Consider the following 22,605-nt stretch of genomic DNA (forward strand, 5'->3'; position numbering starts at 1 on the left):
GTCATCAGCATACTTAATAATCAAGCATTCATTATTTGTGCTAACACAGTCGCTTGTATATATTGAGAACAGAGCAGGGGAAAGAACACATCCTTGGGGTACCCCTACATTAACTGAACTAACACCTGATTTAATCTGTCCAACTTTAACCATTTGTGGTCGTTTCAGCAAAAAGTCAAGAAGTAGAAGTGATAATTGTGGATAAACATTATATTCATCCAGTTTCTGAATTAGCAGGTGTGGAACCAAAGTGTTAAATGCACTTGAAAAATCGATAAATGTCGATCTCACATACGTTTTAGACTTATCTAAATGAGACAATGTTTTGTGTAAGTGCAGTAAAACTGCATCTTCTACTCCCCTGTTTGATCTATAAGCAAACTGTAATGGATCTGAATGGGCCTCTGTTTGTTTCAACAGATATTTTAACATTAGTTTCTCGAAACATTTCATTATACTGCATGTTAACGCAATCGGTCGATAATCATTCATATCAACCGGGTTCTTGACTTTTGGAATAGGAACTATGGATGATGTTTTCCAAAGTTCCGGAATAACACCACAGTCGAGTGCGATTTGAAACAGTTGTCTGAAAATACCAGCGAGCTGGTCTTTACATGTTTTCAAAACTTTATTCGGGATACAATCTGGACCGGGTGACTTGTTGACCTTTACATGACCTAACAACACTCTTACGTCATGTTCTGTCAAAACAATTCTATTGCTATCGTATTCATCCATCTTTTTTCCTTTTAATTTCCGAGCTAGTTCGTTGTTCTCAGACGAAAAATCTTCCCTATCGAATCTGCAATAGAATTCATTTAGATTAAGCTTGCATAAAATTTAGCAAGCTTATATAGCACAATGTTGTATGCAGTCCATCTTTCTTCCCGCTCTTTATTTTCAATCCTCGGCAGCCCGGTCGCGTTATTTTTTTTCTTGTCCCTTTTCATTGTTTTCTAATTTAGCTTTTGACTTATTCCATTCTACCTTAGTTTCCCGCTATATTGTTTGCCATTTTGTCGATCCGAGCGCTGCACAGCGGCTGCCGGGCCCACGATCAATTTGGGCAAAACAAATTTTCGGAGTATTTCATATCTGGTGTCTATTTCGAACAATAAAATATGGATTTCAAGATTTTAATTTATTTCTCCTTAATGCTATTGCATTACATAAGCCTATTTCGGAATGATGTGTTCTTTGTCAAATGTCCGCCTTTCGTATCTTTTCCAGCTTTTTTTAATCCATTAAAAAAAAGAAACTTCGTTTTCTTTTCACTTTTCCCTTTCCTTTTCCTCCTTTCATTTTCCTCCTCTCCTTTTCCCCTTTCCTCCCCTTTCTCTTTATTTCTCCCTCCTTTTTTATTTTCCCGATGAAATCCGCCAGGGGGGCAGCTTGTCCTGTCCCCCGCCTGTTACGCCACTGAATATTTGTAGAAATTTCATTATCGCGGGCATCTTGTCCACTGATCTCTCCCTTATCCCCTTATAGGGGAGAGATCAGTGATCTTGACCCGCATTTTGTGCAAAAAAAAGAAAGACTTGATCTTGAATGCTCGGGAAGCGACTAAAGAGGGCGACGTAGCCCACAAGTGATCATTTACCGACATACAACAAAATGACGCGTCGCGTGCTGTCACAAGAGGCCCAAAATATCACTTTTGAGACGAGTGAAGAGGTGGACGTAACCCCAACATTTGACTCACTTTCCCTCAGAGAAGACCTCATTCGAGGAATTTATGCATATGGTGAGTTTTCCATTTGAAAAGGCCCTTCGAATTGCTTGATTACTAGCGTCTTATAGCGAGTAGAGGAGTATGCGAGACTTTCTTTGAGTGTAGCTTTTGCATGTGTTTCAATGGAGTGTTGTTCGCAGGATATTACCGGTCACAGCTCCCGCCTCACTGGCCGCTTCGCTTGCCGACCACCCGAGGCCGGGGGGCACTAGGCCTAAGTATATGCTGAGTATATCGCCAGTATATAATGCGTGGTGGGTATGTGCTGTGGAGGGGACCCCCATTGTTACACTCAAATTTCCGTTCCAAGGCCATTTTTATCTTATTGAGAAAAAGAACAAAGAAAGCCGCTCCAAAGCCATTACGATTAACGTCGCGTTAGACAGCTGGCAGCCGTCTGTTTCGAGGAGTTTTTTAACATTTAAAAAAAAAAAAAAATTTCCTCGTACACAGACGGCTCGCTATCATGCAGCCACCATTAGGGGACTTGCAATGCAAAATCCCCCATCAGGGCTCTTCAATTTTTGTCTTTAAATGAATAAAAATTTTGAAAGTTAACGCGAGCAAAATGCAAATTAATAGATCTATGCATTTATTGCCAAAACACTGAGAAAAATCAAGTTAAAAGGAACAAAAACAGGGACTTACCTCGGCTGTCGCGCAAATTCACTTCCCCGTTTTATCCGATCTTAAGTACATAAACATATGGCCAATGAGTCCCCTACATATCGCGCTAGAACTTCGGTCTCTGTAATTGATGAGTGAAGCCAACGGAGTTCAGCTGAACATCCAACATAACACAGACCAAAGCTTTTGGTCTAGATTAACGTTAGCATTGTCGTCTTATCGAGAAGAAAGAAATCTGTTCCATCGCTTCGCATATTTTTTGTTACGCCATTCTGGCCGCATTGATCTGCTACGGTAAGCTGCTATTTTGATTGAAAGTGGCCACAGAGCGCTGACTCAGCCTGACTGACCATCGCCTCAGGTAATAGCTTAGCCTCACTCAGGGACAGGGAGGCTCTTCGGAGTCTGCGCGAATGCACCCGGCGCCAGGGTGCCGCCGGGCTAATCGTTAGTAGAGGTGCACGGCCAATATGGGAGATAATCTCCCATATTATTAGAGACTCGCTTTGCAAACGAACAAAAGAAACAACACCAACAAAAGCGTAATTATTTCCACCCCAAATTTTGTCTCACTGAGGTCAGAAGCCCCTTTGTTTTGTGTGTGGATAACAACAAAAATCCTTATCAAAACAAAAATAGACAGTGAATTTCTAAAGTTGACAGGTGAAAAGGGGTAATTTTTCATGAGGAATCTGCTAATCACATTTTTATTTTCCGCCAAGGTAAATGATCCTTTTGAAACGAATGTAAACAAAAGAAATTGGACTCCCAAACTGGAGACTGTCTCTGAAATTGGATAGGGCCTACCCAAATTCTTTGGAAAAATCTGTGATATTGGAGATAATCTCTCTCATGAGAAACAGTCTCCCATATTGACGATGCGCCTCTACTGGCTAACTGCATGCACGTTCCATAGGGATGCATAAATGTACGCACTCACACGCAGGTGACCCGTTTCAAGGACCCCCGTTTTCACAAACAATTGTACATGTATGTAGTTCCGAAGCCCGTTCCGAGGACCCTCCTTTTTACAATAAGCCTGCTCCAAGGCCCCCGTTTTTTTTGGCGCGCCGACGGCACATACCTACCACTTTTTTGGATGAGTACCGGTACTGTTCTCAGAAAATTGAAAATAGTAGACCTAATCTGTATCAATAAGTCATTTCACACCCATTTTTATAAAGAAAGCAAATAAGTCATCACGAATTATGAAAAATTGAAATTGAAACATATGGGACAGCTGCTCATTTATGATGTCACAAATCCAAAATTTAACGTTCTAATAACTTTCAAAATCTTTAATGGATTTTTCTCAAACCTTCACCAATATGTTTTTATTATAATAAAAAATATTGTTGAAGGTTTGAGAATAGTTCATTTTTCTGCTACATGTATACCGGTATTTAAAACAAAATTTTCTTCACCATGAACTACCCCTAGAGGGGTCTATTGAATAACATACTGTATGAACATGTATTGAAAGGGGGCATGTCTGTGCACCTAAAATTTTTTGTTAAGATTAAACATTAATTTATTTTTATTTCACAAAAAATAATGGTGGCTACTTATATAGCACACAGTCAACCTTTCAGTGCTCATTGCGCTTCAAGGAAAATAAACACAAAACACAACAGCAATAGAAAAATAAACAAGAATAGAATTTGAATCCTCCTGAATAAACACAATATTAAACTGTTAATGGGAGATTAAATAAGTTTTCAACTGGGACTTGAATGTTTCTGTTGATGAAATTAAAAGAGTCAAAAGGGGCCTAAGCTTTCGATCCTAGCAGAATCTTCTTCGGAGGCAAAATGACCAGTTATAATGATCCCATGTTCTTAGGAATAAGTGAGCCAAAAATCTTACAAAAATTTCAAACAAATGATATTGTTTTCTTGTAAAAATTCTCGGCCATTCGTTTTCATATTGAACAAAAAAAAGGTGCCCCATGTCTGCACACCTTTACACTCTTCACTTTGCACACGATTCACAGATTTTGATGAGGAAAGGCTGTATTTTGAGGCCATCACATGAAATGCCTGAAATTCAGTATTTTTCCTTCATTCTGAGTCAGATTTTTGTCTCACCTGCGAAGCAGAGTGAGACTATAGGCGCCGCTTTTCCGACGGCGGCGGCGGCGGCGTCAACATCAAATCTTAACCTGAGGTTAAGTTTTTTAAATGACCTCATAACTTAGAAAGTATATGGACCTAGTTAATAAAACTTGGCCATAAGGTTAATCAAGTATTACTGAACATCCTATTAGAGTTTCATGTCACATGACCAAGGTCAAGGGTCATTTAGGGTCAATGAACTTAGACCATGTTGGAGGGATCAACATCGAAATCTTAACTTGAGGTTAAGTTTTTGAAATGTCATCATAACTTAGAAAATATATGGACCTAGTTCATGAAACTTGGACATAAGGTTAATCAAGTATCGCTGAACATCCTGCATGAGTTTCACGTCACATGACCAAGGTCAAAGGTCATTTAGGGTCAATGAACTTTGGCCGAATTGCGGATATCTGTTGAATTCCCATCATAACTGAAAGTTTATGGATCTGATTCATGAAACTTGGACATAATAGTAATCAAGCATCACTGAACATTTTGTGCAAGTTTCAGGTCTCATGATTAAGGTCAAAGGTCATTTAGGGTCAATGAACTTTGGCCGAATTGGGGGTATCTGTTGAATTACCATCATAACTTTGAAAATTTATTGGTCTAGTTCATTAAACTTGGACATTATAGTAATCAAGTATCTCTGAACATCCTGTGCGCGTTTCAGGTCACATGACCAAGGTCAAAGGTCAATGAACTTTGGCCGAACTGGGTGTATCTGTTGAATTACCATCATAACTTTGAAAGTTTATGGATCTGATTCATGAAACTTGTACATAAGAGTAATCAAGTATCACTGAACATCCTGTGCGAGTTTCAGGTCACATGATCAAGGTCACAGGTCATGTAAGGTCAATGAACTTTGGCCATGTTGGGGTTTTTTGTTGAATAACCATCATATCTCTAAGTTTATTGGTCTAGTTCATAAAAAGTGGACATAAGAGTAACCATGTATCGCTGAACATCTTGTGCGAGTTAGAGTAGTATTCAAAGTCAGCACTGCTGAACCGCGTGATGCAGGTGAGACGGCCAGAGGCATTCCAATTTTTTAACATATTGAATATCTGTCTACGTATTGCAGGTGTAAAGTTTGTGAATGAAGAGGCAGTCGAACCTAACTTGGATTATTTGTAAATTTTCAATCTTTTTTTTTAAATATGCCATTATTCCTTCATTTCTGGGAGGTGTATGTTTGATTAGTTGTTGCAAATAATGAGAGGATTTCTAGTTTTCTGTAGTTATTGCTAGAAGATTGTTCCTCATGATGACATGTATCATTCAAATTAAACTTGTACTTTTGACAATAACCCTCTCTGTAAAAAAAAATCAAATTTTTACTACTGATTCTAATTTCTGAAGATGATTTTTTTACCATTTCCTCCAGGATTTGAAAAACCATCTGCAATCCAGCAAAGAGCCATCAAACCAGTTGTAAAAGGCAGGGATGTCATTGCACAGTAAGTCTGATAAACACAAATCAATATTTTGTTAAAACTATCGCCTATCTTCAATATTTCTTTTTCTTTTTAAAAATATCTTTGAATGAAGATTACCTTCCTCTAAGGTATTTTTTCTTTTCTTGTTTTTTGTTCTTATATGTTTATGATTGTATGTGTTTCATTATTCAATTTAATGAAGTGAAATAATATTTTTGTCAAATACTCCTTTTAATGGCAGAGTGCTGTTGCATAATGTACCCTGTTCAGTTTTATAAACTGCCCCACAAGATATATGTTAGGGTTAGAAAAGCTACACTGTAAACTGTAAGTTGTGCGAAGGGATGGTTGCATGGCAATTACTTACTCCTTACTCCCCCCTCCCTCCAAATCTTACGAGTATTCATGCTGTATTAAGTTTAACTTAGACAGAACAACTGGTTCTAATGATCACAGTTTGCCACTGGATTTATATTTTACATTTCTTAAAATTGATAATGAAAAGATGATGATTCAATCTAATTTATTACTTTGTTCTCACTCTCATTTCTTTGCAGGGCTCAATCTGGTACAGGAAAGACTGCCACCTTTTCTATTTCCATTCTACAATGTCTAGACACACAGGTTAGTTTATACAAATTTCCATTTATTTAAAATAACTCAATATCACGTGGATTAAGCTGATCTCCCCAATAATTCTTTGTGTTTGAAACCATATGTATTTTGCCAGTGACATGCTCCACATCTCTTTCCTCATCATAGAGGTTCAATAGCACAGTACATGCAGGGTACACAAATATTTTTGGTCTAAGCAGGGTGCTACATAAGCACTTGCCCGATTGCCCGCGGCAAGTAATAGTCAGTAATAGTTAGAGTTGGGCAAGTGTTTTGAAGTAAAGACCAATATTCTTACAGCAGAATGACCAAAATTATGGTCGATAACATATATTGACCCTAATTTTGGTCATGGCAGGCAAGATAAAATCACTTTGGAAAAAGAAATGCAGTAGCAAAGTAGATCAGTTCATGTCAAAAGAGAGAAAAAGGTCAATGGTTTATAAAACCCCAAAACTTTTTTTTCGGTGATTTTTTGGGGCAAGTGAGATAGATTTTTGGGCAAGTATATTCCAACTATTTAAAAATTTACGTGCCCGACTGGGCAAGTGCTTCTAAAAAAGTATGTAGGTACGAGACAATTTCCAAAATAATAATTCTTGTTAATCTCTTGGAAGGGCAAGGTAGGTTTTTGTCTCGCCTGCATAGCAGAGTGAGACTATAGGCGCCGCTTTTCCGAAGGCGGCGGCGTCAACATCAAATCTTAACCTGAGGTTAAGTTTTTGAAATGACATCATAACTTATAAGTATATGGATCTAGCTCATGAAACTTGGCCATAATGTTAATCAAGTATTACTGAACATTCTATTAGAGTTTCATGTCACATGACCAAGGTCAAAGGTCTTTTCGGGTCAATGAACTTAGACCATGTTGGAGGAATCAACATCGAAATCTTAACCTGAGGTTAAGTTTTTGTCTCACCTGCGAAGCAAAGTGAGACTATAGGCGCCGCTTTTCCGACGGCGGCGGCGGCGGCGTCAACATCAAATCTTAACCTGAGGTTAAGTTTTTGAAATGACGTCATAACTTAGATAGTATATGGACCTAGTTAATAAAACTTGGCCATAAGGTTAATCAAGTATTACTGAACATCCTATTAGAGTTTCATGTCACATGACCAAGGTCAAAGGTCATTTAGGGTCAATGAACTTAGACCATGTTGGAGGAATCAACATCGAAATCTTAACCTGAGGTTAAGTTTTTGAAATGTCATCATAACTTAGAAAATATATGGACCTAGTTCATGAAACTTGGACATTAGGTTAATCAAGTATCACTGAACATCCTACATGAGTTTCACGTCACATGACCAAGGTCAAAGGTCATTTAGGGTCAATGAACTTTTGCCGAATTGGGGATATCTGTTGAATTACCATCATAACTTTGAAAGTTTATTGGTCTAGTTCATTAAACTTGGACATTATAGTAATCAAGTATCTCTGAACATCCTGTGCGCGTTTCAGGTCACATGACCAAGGTCAAAGGTCAATGAACTTTGGCCGAACTGGGTGTATCTGTTGAATTACCATCATAACTTTGAAAGTTTATGGATCTGATTCATGAAACTTGTACATAAGAGTAATCAAGTATCACTGAACATCCTGTGCGAGTTTCAGGTCACATGATCAAGGTCACAGGTCATGTAAGGTCAATGAACTTTGGCCATGTTGGGGTTTTTTGTTGAATAATCATCATATCTCTGTAAGTTTATTGGTCTAGTTCATAAAAAGTGGACATAAGAGTAACCATGTATCACTGAACATCTTGTGCGAGTTAGAGTAGTATTGAAAGTCAGCACTGCTGCTATATTGAACCGCGTGATGCAGGTGAGACGGCCAGAGGCATTCCACTTGTTGAAATGTCATCATAACTTAGAAAATATATGGACCTAGTTCATGAAACTTGGACATAAGGTTAATCAATTATCATTGAACATCCTGCGTGAGTTTTATGTCACATGACCAAGGTCAAAGGTCATTTAGGGTCAATGAACTTTGGCCGATTGGGGGTATCTGTTGAATTCCCATCATAACTTTGAAAGTTTATGGATCTGATTCATGAAGCATGGACATAATAGTAATCAAGCATCACTGAACATTTTGTGCAAGTTTCAGGTCTCATGATTAAGGTCAAAGGTCATTTAGGGTCAATGAACTTTGGCCGATTTGGGGGTATCTGTTGAATTCCCATCATAACTTTGACAGTTTATGGATCTGATTCATGAAGCATGGACATAATAGTAATCAAGCATCACTGAACATTTTGTGCAAGTTTCAGGTCTCATGATTAAGGTCAAAGGTCATTTAGGGTCAATGAACTTTGGCCGATTTGGGGGTATCTGTTGAATTCCCATCATAACTTTGACAGTTTATGGATCTGATTCATGAAGCATGGACATAATAGTAATCAAGCATCACTGAACATTTTGTGCAAGTTTCAGGTCTCATGATTAAGGTCAAAGGTCATTTAAGGTCAATGAACTTTGGCCGATTTGGGGGTATCTGAATTACCATCATTACTTTAAAAGTTTATGGATCTGATTCATGAATCTTGGACTAAGAGTAATCAAGTATCACTGAACATCCTGTGCGAGTTTCAAGTCACATGATCAAGGTCAAAGGTCATGTAAGGCCAATGAACTTTCGCCATGTTGGGTTTTTTTGTTGAATAACCATCATATCTCTGGAAGTTTATTGGTCAAGTTCATAAAAAGTGGACATAAGAGTAACCATGTATCACTGAACATCTTGTGCGAGTTAGAGTAGTTTTCAAAGTCAGCACTGCTGCTATATTGAACCGCGTGATGCAGGTGAGACGGCCAGAGGCATTCCACTTGTTTTCTATCAAATAACAATAGAACCACTGCTGAGGCCAGCAAGACAGGTAAGCAATTGTCTTGTTGACTAATACAAGGGCTGGTTAGGTCAATATAAATGAGATTCGTGTGATGCTGCTTCTACATTAGTTAGATATGCAAGTGATATTTTCAAATTCTGCACAATGTAAAAGAGCTACCAATAATGTGATTTTTCTCAAATTATCAAGTACAGAACAAATCGTATCACTGATCTTCTTCTCTTGTACCCTTCAGCTCAGAGAAACGCAAGCGTTGGTGCTGTCTCCAACAAGAGAATTGGCCACACAAATTCAAAAGGTGAGTCTGTGATAAGTTCTATGGTAAATAGAAGCAATAAAACTTCATCCCAAGGTGATTTGGCATATTCGAAGAATTCCCCCATACCTTTTTGCATGTGGACCCGTCATGGTCTAGTGGTTGTGAATATTACCTGTCAAACAGGGTCCTGGGTTTGCATCCTAGCCATGGCATATTTTCCTTTAGAAGAATTAATCTACACTGTGCGGCTCTCACCCAGGTGAGGTGAATGGGTACCGGGCAGGATTTAATTCCTTGAGTGGTAGGTCGAGCTAAAGTCGGGGTAATAATAGCAGCACTTTGTATTCCGCAAAAAGTGCTTTGTAAATCCAGCTAGTGCTATTATTTACATGTTGTATTAAATATGCTTTTCTCTTTAATCCATATTTAATTTCTGCAGGTTATCCTAGCATTAGGTGACTATATGAGCGTCCAGTGTCATTCCTGTATTGGTGGGACTAATGTTGGAGAGGATATTAGAAAACTTGACTTTGGTCAACACGTAGTCTCGGGGACACCCGGCAGAGTGTTTGGTAAGACATTTTCCACCAATCTCCTGAAGGAGAGGGAGGGAGGGGCAGGGCAATGTCTTTAGAAGGTGGATGCCATACTTGTAACATGGACTTGAAAAGGGAAGGGGGGCACTCTTGTATAATTATTAAGAGGCTGCACTCTTTAAGCTCCGCTTTTTAGCAGCCTCCTACATTTCCAGCCTGTTTGAATGGCTATCTTGATTATTGTAATTTAGAAATTTTCCTTGTTCTATTGATTATGTATCAAGATGTATGGAACAAAACATATTGTAAATGTTGGAAATGTAAATAAATGAAATGAAATAATATGAATGCTATACATACAAGGGCTTTCAAATGGACCAGGAATGAGTAATCACCCTTCCAACTCAGAGTACCATAAATAAGTCAATGTTTCCTCACCCTCAATAATGCAACTTTAATAAGGTGAATTCCTATTTTCTTTCATGATTTTTGCAATTTTACTGTACATGTGTGCATCACTTGGCCATGCAAAACCCTTTTTACATGTACACTGCAAAAACTGCAGTGTTGGTTAACCACCAGCCCGGAATGTATAAATATCCACACCAGAGAAGTACTGAAATATCACCAGTTTTGAATCAGACTGATGCTGTTTTAATACTAATTTGTGTGAGACCAAAACCAAACTGGTGTTGTTTAACTCTTCTCTGGAGTGGATGTAGAAAAATTCCCGGCTTGTGGTAAATCAACACCGGATTTTTTTACAGTGTATATGGTTATTGTGTATGTGCATGGTGTCCAGCTTGTAATGGCAGTGCAACCCCCCCCCCCAATCAATCCAAGAAAGAGCTAGAGCAAACCTACAGGTATATGTAGAACAAGCCCTCCTCACCCAGTGTTTTTGGAGGTCATGATTGTAATTGAAAGAATAGGCTTGCCACTTGTTTTAGGGAAGTAGCATATAACTTCACGTATTAAAATGTCAAGGTAATAGAAAACAGAGTGGAAGAAAGGAAAGATAGACCAACACCCCATTTGCAGAAAAAATGGTGACATGCCAATCGTTCCCTTTTTTAGAATATTTGTTCCTCTTTTTTGCTATGAATACACCATTACTTTTTTTTGTATGATTTGTTACTTGCTTGTTAAATTTCTGATCATGGAGTATGTATTTTACACAGCACGTGACAGTCCTAGACCAGTAACTAGTTGCATGATAAGAACAAGTAAATTCTCGCCTTCGAGCACATGTTTAAAAGGGTTTTCAAGTCGAGTAACTTCACATGTTTTTTCACTGATCTCAATACAACAGGCTGGCGATTGTTACATTGAGCCAAATTTTCGAAAATACTCTCTCCTTTTTTCCTTCTAAGAATATGTTTTTGGGCTAATTCTTTTTTTTTCCTTTTTTTTTTTTCTTCTAAGAATATGTTTTTTGGTTGAAGAAGGTTGGCAGGTGTGCATGGTGCAGTGCAGTTGAAATTGTATTCCCCTTATGATGTGTTGTTGGGGTTTTGATTTGTCTACTTTGCTTATATTTTAATTATTTGTATTTCCTTGTGCATTTTTTAATTGTAATCAATGAAAACTAGATGAAGGTCAGTGTTTCCTAATGATATTTTATGAGTATTGGTTCAGATTTTACCAAAAGATATTTGAAAATACTGAGGGGCAATTCCATAGAATATGTACGTCCGACCCCCTAAAGTTGGGACCTTCGTAAAATTATCTGTCTCTGATTTTTGGTTCTTATGAAAGTCTGTAATGAACTCAAATGACTATGACTTCGTCAGTTTATAGGGTGAAGTAAAACTTGAGAAAAGTTGGGGTCGGACGTACAAAAAGGTTGATCATTTTATGGAATTGCCCAGAGTTTAATCTGAAAAAGAATAGAAGTGTGTTTGGACCATTATACATTACCAAACCTGACAATTAAATGTTAATTCTTGATATGTTTATCATTCAGACATGATCAGGAGAAGAAATTTGAGGACGAGAGCCATCAAAATGCTGGTCTTAGACGAAGCAGATGAAATGCTGAACAAAGGTAACATGATCAATCACATGATCAATCACATGTTTCTAAGATATGACCTCATGAATACATAATTAGCCCCACTGAGGTCAACGTATTACACAATCTCTGGTTTTCACCCAGTAAATAATATCTGATGTGATCTTATTGGTAACCCAGGGAGCAGAATTTATGCACTTACCACGATTATATGGATGAAGGTCTATCGTGTGACAGCATCCTGACATCGAGGCACAGTCTGGAACCTAAAAAAGGAACGAAAAGTTCTGTCGCGATACCTCTCCTTTTTTCGAAATTCAAAACAAAATGGCTGATCGAGACCGAGCGCATATAGACTTGGCTAAATTCGCGCATGCGCCCTACACCCTTGTTACCGGTCTCGATCGGCCATTTTGCTATGAATTTTGAAAGAAGGAGAGGTATTGCGACAGAACTTCGCGTATTTTTTTGAGGTTCCAGTCTGTGCCTCTATGTCAGGATGCTGTCACACTATAGACCTTCATCCTTATAATCATGCTAAGTGCATAATTTCTGTTTTCACATTTAAAAAAAAAGTTATTGAGACCCCAATCTACCCCAGTCCCGTGTCTAGAGTCTAAATCCATGGTGGACTCCTGGGTTCCGGCCCTCGCGTGCCAGAGCTTCCTGGATTATTTTAATGGGTGAAAGCCAGAAATTGCATTCGTGTATTGAATCTTCCCCAGCAAGCCTTTGACATCATTATTATTGATTTTGTCATTGTCTTCTCTTATGGTCTCATATTGTATTTGACAGGCTTCAAGGAACAGATCTATGATGTGTACAGGTACCTTCCTCCTGCAACCCAGGTAGTACTCTTCAGTGCCACATTACCACACGAGATCTTAGAAATGACCAACAAATTCATGACAGATCCTATCAGAATCCTTGTCAAACGGTAAGTAATAATAATATGCAACATTTATATAGCATTTAATACAAATGTTTCGAAGCGCTGCATACTATTACCCTGGCTTTAGCACGGATACCCTGATCTGGCGCATCGAGCATTCAAGGAATTCCTACCGTTTACCCATTTACTACACTGGGTGGAGAGTGGCAAATGTAGATAAACGCCTTGCGAAAGGACGCCAGTGCTGCGGTGGGATTTGAATCCCGGACCTTGTGGTTCAAAGTCCGAAGACTTATCCGCTTAGCCACAACACCTCTACAGAATGGCCAGGGCCCTGTCTTACAAAGAGTTATCATTACTCTGACCGACCGAAACTATGGCAAGCCAGCAACACCATATAAATGCATGTTTGCTCAAACTGTTTTCTATGTATATTGTCTTGACAGTTACGAAAACTCTGTGTGCTCATTGTTAACAAATGCACATGTTGCTAATTTTTTGTAGGAAAAATTATGACATTAATGGGTTTGTGTATATATAAACTGTTACTTTCAGTCCTGAACAAGGTACATGATCTAGATCCAGACCATGGGCTCATTTCATAAAAACTTTAGTCACTTTACCATGGTAACAGCATTCAACAACCAATCACAAAAGGATTCTGTGGAAGTTGCAATAGTTGTAAGTATTTATGAGACCGGGCCTCATATTTGATGAGAATCGGTCCATGGGAAATAAGGGGTCTAGAAAAACGACAGGCACGTAGTAGGAGTAAAAGTGGATTATGAATTGTTCATGGTCTATTAAATGATTTCACGTATTGCCAATGTTTCCCACAGTGATGAATTGACCTTGGAGGGTATCAAGCAGTTCTTTGTTGCCGTGGAGAGGGAAGAATGGAAGTTTGACACATTATGTGATCTCTACGATACACTCACCATCACACAGGCTGTCATCTTCTGCAACACGAAGAGGAAGGTAAGAGATTTCACTAAAAAAAATATCGAAAATAACCCGTTTATTAACAAGTTATTCTTGTGTTTAGTGAATTGTATTTGCCTATGCTACAAAAAGTTGGATAACAATTTGATTCAATTGAAAATAAACATTTGCGGATCTATATTTTAGAAACATTTTGGTAATCCACTCCTCTTAGGTACAGCATCAGGGTTTTAGTTAATCTAAGATATAGGCCCGAATTCACAAAGGTTTTAAAAACCCACGGTTGAATCCATTGTTTATGCAGATTACCTGTATAAATTACGCTTAATTTAGCGCGTACCGGGCGCGTGTGTAAGAAATGTCCAATGCTGATGCGCGATTTTGTTTCAGTGCGCCAAATTGACGCCTGTTTCCATGGTTGGATACGCTATTTTATTCATGAGTCCACTGTTTGAAGAGTGGACTCATCAATAAAAATGGTGGACTCATGAATAAAATAGCGTGGATAACCATGGTAACAGGCGTCCATTTAGCGCACTGTGACAAAAGCGCGCATCAGCATTGGACATTTTTTTTTACACGCGCCCGATACGCGGTAAAATAAGCGTATTTTATATAGGAAATCTGCATAAACCATGGACTCAACGGTGGGTTTTCAAATCCACCTTTGTGCATTCGGGCCATAGGGTTTGGGTTGCTATATGGTTTTATGTTAGGTTTAGGATAGGGTATAGTGTTAAATCCAGGGTTGCAGTTGGCCAATGTGGAATTTACAGTGGAGCAATCGTCACTATAGAGCAAATGGAGGTCGGGGGTTCAAACCCCGGCCGCGTCAGACCAAAAGACGTTAAAAGATGGGAGTTGCTGCTACCCTGTTTGGCGTTCAACAATTAAAGGGATAGAGCCTCGTCGATCTGGCGCTGCACAGTGGCTGCCGGGCCCACGATCAATTGGGCAAAGCAAATTTTCGGAGTATTTCATATCATGTCTATTTCGAACAATAAATAAATTATGGATTATGGATTATGTCATGGAATCTCCACTTTAGATTAATTCCACTTTGTTCACCTGTTATCTGCCTTCTATCAAATATAGCTTCCAGCATATAAGTCACTTCTGTTGGAAAGAAATATGTAGAGATAATAGGCTTTCCTTATTTCCTATAATTATGTCTTAATCAAATCTTATTTTCTTGTCCTGTTGATCTTTGTTTCTTGTTTATTTGTTATTCATTGTATTGCGTATGCATAGTTGAGTGTATCCATTTAGAAATTGCGCAATATGAATTGACATATTATTATTCTATTGTGGATTTTAAAGCTCTTGCATTGATAGCGCAAATGCAATCAGACTTATGATGGTGGGCCCCAAGTCTGCGCACCTAACAATATGAGTTAAGATTTAATATGAATTTCTTCTTATTTTACAATTTTTTTTTTAATAATGTTCCTTATATTATTAAGAGTAAGTGTACCAAATTTCTCATTAAAAAATGAAAGAAAATATAGGATTTTCTTGAAAAAACCTCGGGCAGTCATTTTCAGATTGAAAAAAAAATGGTACCCCATGTCTGCGCACTCATTCACTTTGCACACGATTCAGGGATTTTGATGAGAAAGGCTGCATTTTGAGGCTGTCACATGAAATGCCCTAAATTCATTATTTTTTCCACCATTTTGAGTCAGACTTTTTATGAATACCTGTCTATGTATTGCATGTGTAAAGTTCGTGCTCGTTGCATATCTTCTTTAACTAGAATTGCGCAGAAACGCATCTGCGCAGACAAGGGGGACTGCGCAGACTTGGGGGTACTAGCAATATATTTCATTTTATGTATTTCTTTCTTGTACTAGGTTGACTGGTTGACCGAGAAGATGCGGGAAGCGAATTTCACGGTGTCGTCCATGCATGGCGACATGCCTCAGAAAGAGAGAGAAGCCATCATGAAGGAATTCAGATCAGGGGCGAGGTGAGACAACCAGGAACCCCTTTCAGACTTGCAACTATCGTAGCACTATTATAATTCTATTTACCATGAAAATCCTGTTATGTGATTGACTGCTGAACCATGGCAGTTGCCACAATGACAAAATTAAAATTATGTCTTTTTGCACATTATCAGTTGTTCCCTTCTCTTTCCCTTTTTTCCCCACTCTTATGCACAAGTTTATTATGCCTTTCTTTGTTACCTGTTTGACCCACCTCTCAATAATTCTCTTGTTATTCATATCTTCCTCATACCCTCTATCACTGTTTTGTTCCAGATCCTGTTTGATGTTGCCTGCCTCATTATCTTAATCCCTCTTGGCTTGAGGTCTTTCTTTGACCTTACTCACACTAGCTTCCCTTTGTGTCTGCCTACTCCTTTTCTTTCACCCCCTACATTAACCTGATTGGTCATCTCTTCTCACTAATGCCCCTTTTGTCTCCTTGTTCCAGTGTTGCTGTTGAATGTCTGTGGTCTATATTATGGTTGTTCCACCTTATATGTTTGTAATTTTGCCTCCGAAGAAGATTCTGCTAGGATCAAAAGCTTAGGCCCCTTTTGACTCTCAATGTTAAAATAGTTGTAATTCTCCATGAGATTGGACCCTGGGGGCCGTAAAGCTGTTCGTAAGTTAAAGGTCAAGTCCACTTCAGAAAAATGTTGATTTCAATCAATAGAGAAAAATCAGACAAGCACAATGCTGAAAATTTCATCAAAATCGGATGTGAAATAAGAAAGTTATGACATTTCAAAGTTTCGCTTATTTTCAACAAAATAGTTGTATGAACGAGCCAGTTACATCCAAATGAGAGACTCGATGATGTCACTCACTCACTATTTCTTTTGTTTTTTATTGTTTGAAGTATACAATATTTCAATTTTTATGAATTTGACAATTAGGACCTCCTTGCCTGAAGCACAAAATGTTAAAATAATGGAATTCCACGTGTTTAGGGAGGAATGAAACTTCATTTTACATGACAATGATGAGAAAATAAAAATATTTCATATAATAAAATACAAAAGTAATAGTGAGTGAGTGATGTCATCAACTCTCTCATTTGGATGTAACTGGCTCGTTCATATAACTATTTTGTTGAAAGTAAGCGATACTTTAAAATGCCATAACTTTCTTATTTTACATCCGATTTTGACGAAATTTCAGTGTTGTGCTTGTTGAATTTTTCTCTTTTTATTCAAATCAAGTTTTTGTTGGAATGGACTTGTCCTTTAAGAGCAACTTTAAGAACGACTGGTGATCCTTTCTTGTGGTAAATGGTATATTCATTTGCGATGGTTTAGCGCGTAAGAAAGGTTCACCGGTTGTTCCTAAAGTCGCCCTTATCTTATGAACAGCTTTATGAAACGGCCCCCATGTCTTGGATAAACTTGTACTGAATTCTAATCAGATTGTTAATTTAATGATGCTTAACTTCTGTTAAAAGAAATAGAAATACTAGTAGACATCTCTCTCTCGATCTTGAATTGCCGCTCTTCTACGATAAGGGATTAAATTGCAGTCAATAATGTAGTTCTGTTGATTGGGTAATGGGATGAAATCTAGGATGTTGATTTGCCGGTGATGGGCATGGGCATCATTATTTACTGTGTGAAACGATCAATTTCCAAACTGTAATTGTATGGCATGTTTGTCCCCCAGTCCTCTAATATGAGGCTACAAATACATTGATGTATTTTCCCTTGTCAACTACATGCCTGCTCGGTCAAAAGGCTCACAGTATACTGTATACCTACTGTACTTTTATGATATGAATTTTAGAATTTCTGAAAATTTTAAATAGTACAGTACTGTCACGAAATGCAGAGCTCGGCCATCCTACTCAGAAAATCGAGATTATCTTTTAATTAAACAAATGAATGTATATCCTCTAGCTGTGTTGAATATAACAAGGCTTTCCTCTCTCTTTCAATGCAGTCGTGTCCTTATCACTACCGACGTATGGGCCAGAGGTTTGGATGTTCAGCAAGTCTCCTTGGTTATCAACTATGATCTGCCAAACAACCGTGAACTCTACATCCATAGGTAATGTCACATGATGCTTCTTGCGTTTTATGATATGTGTATACTGGCAAACTGCGCCCTTATTTTAACGTCACTCATTCTTGTTTATCCCGAGATATTGGTTGATTACAGTGTACCAAGGTTGTTTCTATTTTAAAGTTATTTACAAACCTACTTTAATCACTTCATTTTCCTGGGACCTCATTTGAAGATTGGGATTCATCATTCAGTTAGATTTATATTTACTTTTTCAATGCCATTCTAGTATTAGGACCAGCAAGAGTTCATTATTGAATGTCAAGCTAGGATGGACTTCCGTTTTCCATTTTCAATCAAACTTGCAATGATTAGTGAGATTTTTTGTGGGGAGAAAACGAGCATGAAATATAATGGGGTGTCATGTTATCATGTTCTTTGTAGCACTTTGTGGGTTAGTACTGTAGAGGTGGGCATTTGAAGTTAACCAAATGTGTTTTCTTAAAAAACAATGTTCATTTCAGGATTGGTCGTTCAGGTCGTTACGGACGTAAAGGTGTTGCTATCAACTTTGTGAAGAGTGATGACATCAGGATTCTGCGTGACATAGAGCAGTATTACAGCACACAGATTGATGAAATGCCCATGAATGGTAAGAAAAATCTCACAAAGAAATTTCACGCAAAAGAGAAGAAATTCACTTATTTTTGATAAGGTTAAAGGTGACAGTCAAACTTCAGTGGTATAATGATACAGAAATCCTTATTCATTAAAAACCTGATGCAATAATTGTCACATGCTACCACTGCAATAATTTTCTTTTTAGGTATGACATTTTACAAGGGGAGGGGGGCATGTCAAATTTGTAAAATGTGGCTCAGTTCTTTGATGAATGTTCTCTTAACTGCTGCATTTAGTTTCTTTAATGATTTACCAGTATGGTTCCCATTAAAAAAAACATATGCAACTCTAGGAGATGCTTTAATGTCAATGTCGTGCTGATCAATCCAGGTTTTTGTAATTTCATTCTGACACAATCTCTGAAAGATATGGTGAAGCTTTGAAATTATTGTATTAATGTTGTATGTTACATCAATATTTTACATGTTCTTTTCTTTGCAGTTGCTGATCTCATTTAGACTGGAAAAGAGCTACAAAGATGATTTACCTTCACCTTCATGATTCAATGTGTCATCAGTAGTCCATGCACCCATCCCATGAATCTCTATTATATTCACTGTGCTATCGGTGGCAACTACCATGGTAACGGGGCTCAGCAGCCAATCAGAATCAAGGTTGCCATGGTAACAGGGCTCAGCAGCCAATCAGAATCAAGGTTGCCATGGTAGTCACCATGATAGCAAAGTTAAATATAAGAGTAAGTTTTCATGCAACAGGACCCAGGCTAGTTCCACACAGGTGGTGCCCACTGCAAAGTTGATCATTGAAGCAAAAGAATTGTCCTCTTTGATTGTCTCATAATTCAATTACATTCAATTCATTCTGTTCTTGTCTCCTCCGAAAATATTTCTGTCATTATTATTGGCACAGTCCTATCAGTGAAACCGGCTCCAAACAGACGGTCTGATGATAGGTCATTGGAAGTAATGTTATCGCTTTGGTCGGGCTGGGGTCGGTTTTTGCCAGTCTATCTGTGGCGTAACGTTTGCATTATTCTGTCATAACTCTCTGAGTTCTTTGTTGACCTATAACCTATATCAGTGGTCTTGCTGTATGTGACATTCTGTCACATTTAGATCATATTCAATAATTTAGTATTCCACACATAAAAATGAGTATTTCATCTGCTCAAGGCCAGCAACATTGGGAATAATGTTGCTCGGCAGACAGCATTTCTTGTGTTTGAAAGTTAGGAAAATAAAGGAAGAGATACAAAGTTAGAGGTCTATTCAATTTCTATTTCAATCTGTCATTGGTAGATTTGCATGTGATGGAGAATAGCACTATTTAATGTTCAGTCCATTTAAGTCACAGAACTAACATTTTGCTCTGTATACCATGTAGGTCAATTAATAGATGAAAACTGTACAGTGTTGTATATATATTTTTACTATTTTATCTGTGGTTGAAGATGTAATAAGTTCTCTTGTTTCAAGAAGTTCGTCATTGAAAGGTAACATATTTCCCAGGTAAATCTAAACTAAACATTTCTAAAAAATTATCTTTGTCAACTTTTTTTTATTTTGAGTGACCCTACATACTTTTCTGATTCAGAAATTTTCAGAAACATTTTCAGAAACAAGATAGTCAGTGAAAAATAGTTATATATGCTATTTGTATATTTTAAAGCATAGAAATTATGATTTGTTTATCTTTAGCAATGAATGGGTGTTTTGCTGACAGTATACAATCTCATTAGAAGGTTAACTTAATATACCACTTCTAATTTTACATAAAGGAAAGCCACATCTAAAACAATCCTAGGGAGAAGTTTCTGTGCTATTTTCAAATTGCATAGCGGGAGGGAGGGGGTAAAAGTTACCCCCTTTTTTCTGACTCGGTGTCTAAAATCTTACAATGGAGATTACATACTCAAATGTCTTATTGTTCCTGATCTGTTTGAATCTAACCCTTTTATTAGACCCAGAAAAAGAGATATCTGTAATACACATCTTAGCATTGTGTCAATCAGAAAGTGTAGGGTGGGATGTATTCAGTTTACATAGATGTTTAAAAAAATATAGTTAAAATAGTTGTGTAACAATCATTATATTGCTGCTGTTGCAATGAAAGGTTTCATGAGATTATGGATTTGATCAATATTTTGAATACCCCCTGTCAGTAGATTTTTTTTCTTTTGTACAATAAAATGATTTAAAAAGTATTTAATGAATGGTTTTCAGTGTCTCGGAATGTTTCAAGTGTTATAGGTGAAGTCGTGTAGATTGAAGTGAAATTATTCTGAATGTGGTCCATTGTGTTGTGGAATGGCATTTGATTACAGCTCATATGGTTCATCTATGAATAGTTCTAGAGATACCTATCTTATGAAGATGGGTATATTGCCTGTTATCAGGCTCTGACAATTTTCCATTTCATGCACTTTCAGGTTTTATGTGTACGGTAAATGCAGGCCTTAACATGTTTTGGCTTTCCTTTTTTTTTCAGGCCCAGTGGGTAAAACCGACTGTCATTTTGGATAGTTCATATAATAACCAGTTGCTCTGAAATATTCCCACTTTAATGCTTCATGTTTACCTGGGACTGTTTTGTAATATGCATGTCTGTTTACATGTTCGTGATTAATATATCGCTATGTAGGTGATTTGAACCTAAGAACATGTTTCAGTCATGCATGCTTAATTTTATGAACAACTTTATGCCTCGCCATTTAGATGTAGAAAGAATAACACTGATTCATTGATCTGGTAAAATCAAATGATTGAAGGTTTGCATGGTGGTATGAACAATCACTGAAGTGGTTTCCGGTACACCATGTGTAAAGTCCATGGAAGGACTGAGATAAAAGTGGATAGAGGTTGAAGTGAAACGGAAAGGAGAAAAAGTGGAGGTTGGAAGTAGAGAATCCTTGTGGAGTGAGTGTGGTCCTTAAAGGTCAAGTCCATCCCAGAAAGACTGTTGATTTGAATAAATAGAGAAAAATAAAACTAGCATAATGCTGAAAATTTGATCAAAATCGGATGTAAAATAAGAAAGTTATGGCATTTTAAGGTTTGCTTATTTTTCACAAAACAGCTATATGACCAACTTAGTGACATTAAAATAAGAGAGTCGATGATGTCATTCACTATTTCTTTTGTTTTTTTATTGTCTGAATTATACAATTTTTCATTTTTTACAGATTTGACAACAAGGGCCAACTTGACTGACCCACGTAGTATTAAAATAATGTATATTCCACATGTTCAGGGAGGAATTAATCTTTGTTTCACTTGACAATGAGGTGCAAATTAGAATATTCAGTATTTCATATAATAGAATACAAAAGAAATAGTGAGTGGATGATGTCATCAGTCTCCTCATTTGCATACCGACAAAGATGTGCATATAACTTTTGTGAAATTAAGCAAAACTTTAAAATATAACTTTTCATATTTTACATCCGATTTTGATAAGATTTTCACTATTATGCTTGTTGGATTTTTCTCTCTTTAAGTCAAACAACATTTTGTTGCGGTGGACTTGTCCTTTAAATGTTTCCAAGTCCCGCAAATGTTTCATTTCAACAGAATCAAATTTTTATCTTATTTTACATCCGATTTTGATGAAATTTTTAGTGCTATGCTCGTTTGATTTTTCTCTTTTTATTCAAATCAACTTTTTGTTAGGGTGGACTTGTCCTTTAAAAGGACTGTAAAACAGGAGTGAAATGCTGAGTAGTAGGAAAGGGTAAGAGGCTTGAGTAGGAGGCTGGTTGGGTAGGAGAGGTGAGAGAGGCTTGAGTCGGTAAATGGAGATGTAGAGCAGGATCAGCAGGAGAGAATATTCAATGTTTCGGGCAGGTTGGAGACGGATAGGCTGAAGACAGACTGTAAACTCCTGAAGACAGTCTACTCTTGAAGACGAACAGGCTGATGACGGACAGTCGACTCCTGAAGACG

General features: G+C 37.6%; 1 protein-coding gene across 2 annotated transcripts; it reads left to right on the forward strand.

The window, feature by feature from the left end:
- Nucleotides 1-1,579: 1,579 nt before the first annotated feature.
- On the forward strand, nt 1,580-20,867 carry LOC121418295 (eukaryotic initiation factor 4A-III). Of its 2 annotated transcripts, XR_005970446.1 has the most exons (13): nt 1,580-1,747; nt 5,870-5,942; nt 6,479-6,545; nt 9,629-9,691; nt 10,092-10,224; nt 12,155-12,235; nt 12,998-13,139; nt 13,934-14,072; nt 15,890-16,005; nt 17,960-18,067; nt 18,547-18,674; nt 19,145-19,317; nt 19,359-20,867. XR_005970446.1 is itself a non-coding variant. In XM_041612077.1 (12 exons), the coding sequence occupies exons 1-12, from the start codon at nt 1,618-1,620 to the stop codon at nt 19,159-19,161; spliced, it is 1,197 nt and encodes a 398-aa protein (XP_041468011.1). In that variant the 5' UTR covers nt 1,580-1,617; the 3' UTR covers nt 19,162-20,867. The 2 variants fall into 2 exon arrangements, 1 of the variants encoding a protein (XP_041468011.1); XM_041612077.1 differs by having other exon boundaries at nt 19,145-20,867.
- Nucleotides 20,868-22,605: the final 1,738 nt, after the last annotated feature.

Source organism: Lytechinus variegatus, chromosome 7 (assembly GCF_018143015.1).
Source record: "Lytechinus variegatus isolate NC3 chromosome 7, Lvar_3.0, whole genome shotgun sequence".
NCBI classification, from domain to species: Eukaryota; Metazoa; Echinodermata; class Echinoidea; order Temnopleuroida; family Toxopneustidae; genus Lytechinus; species Lytechinus variegatus.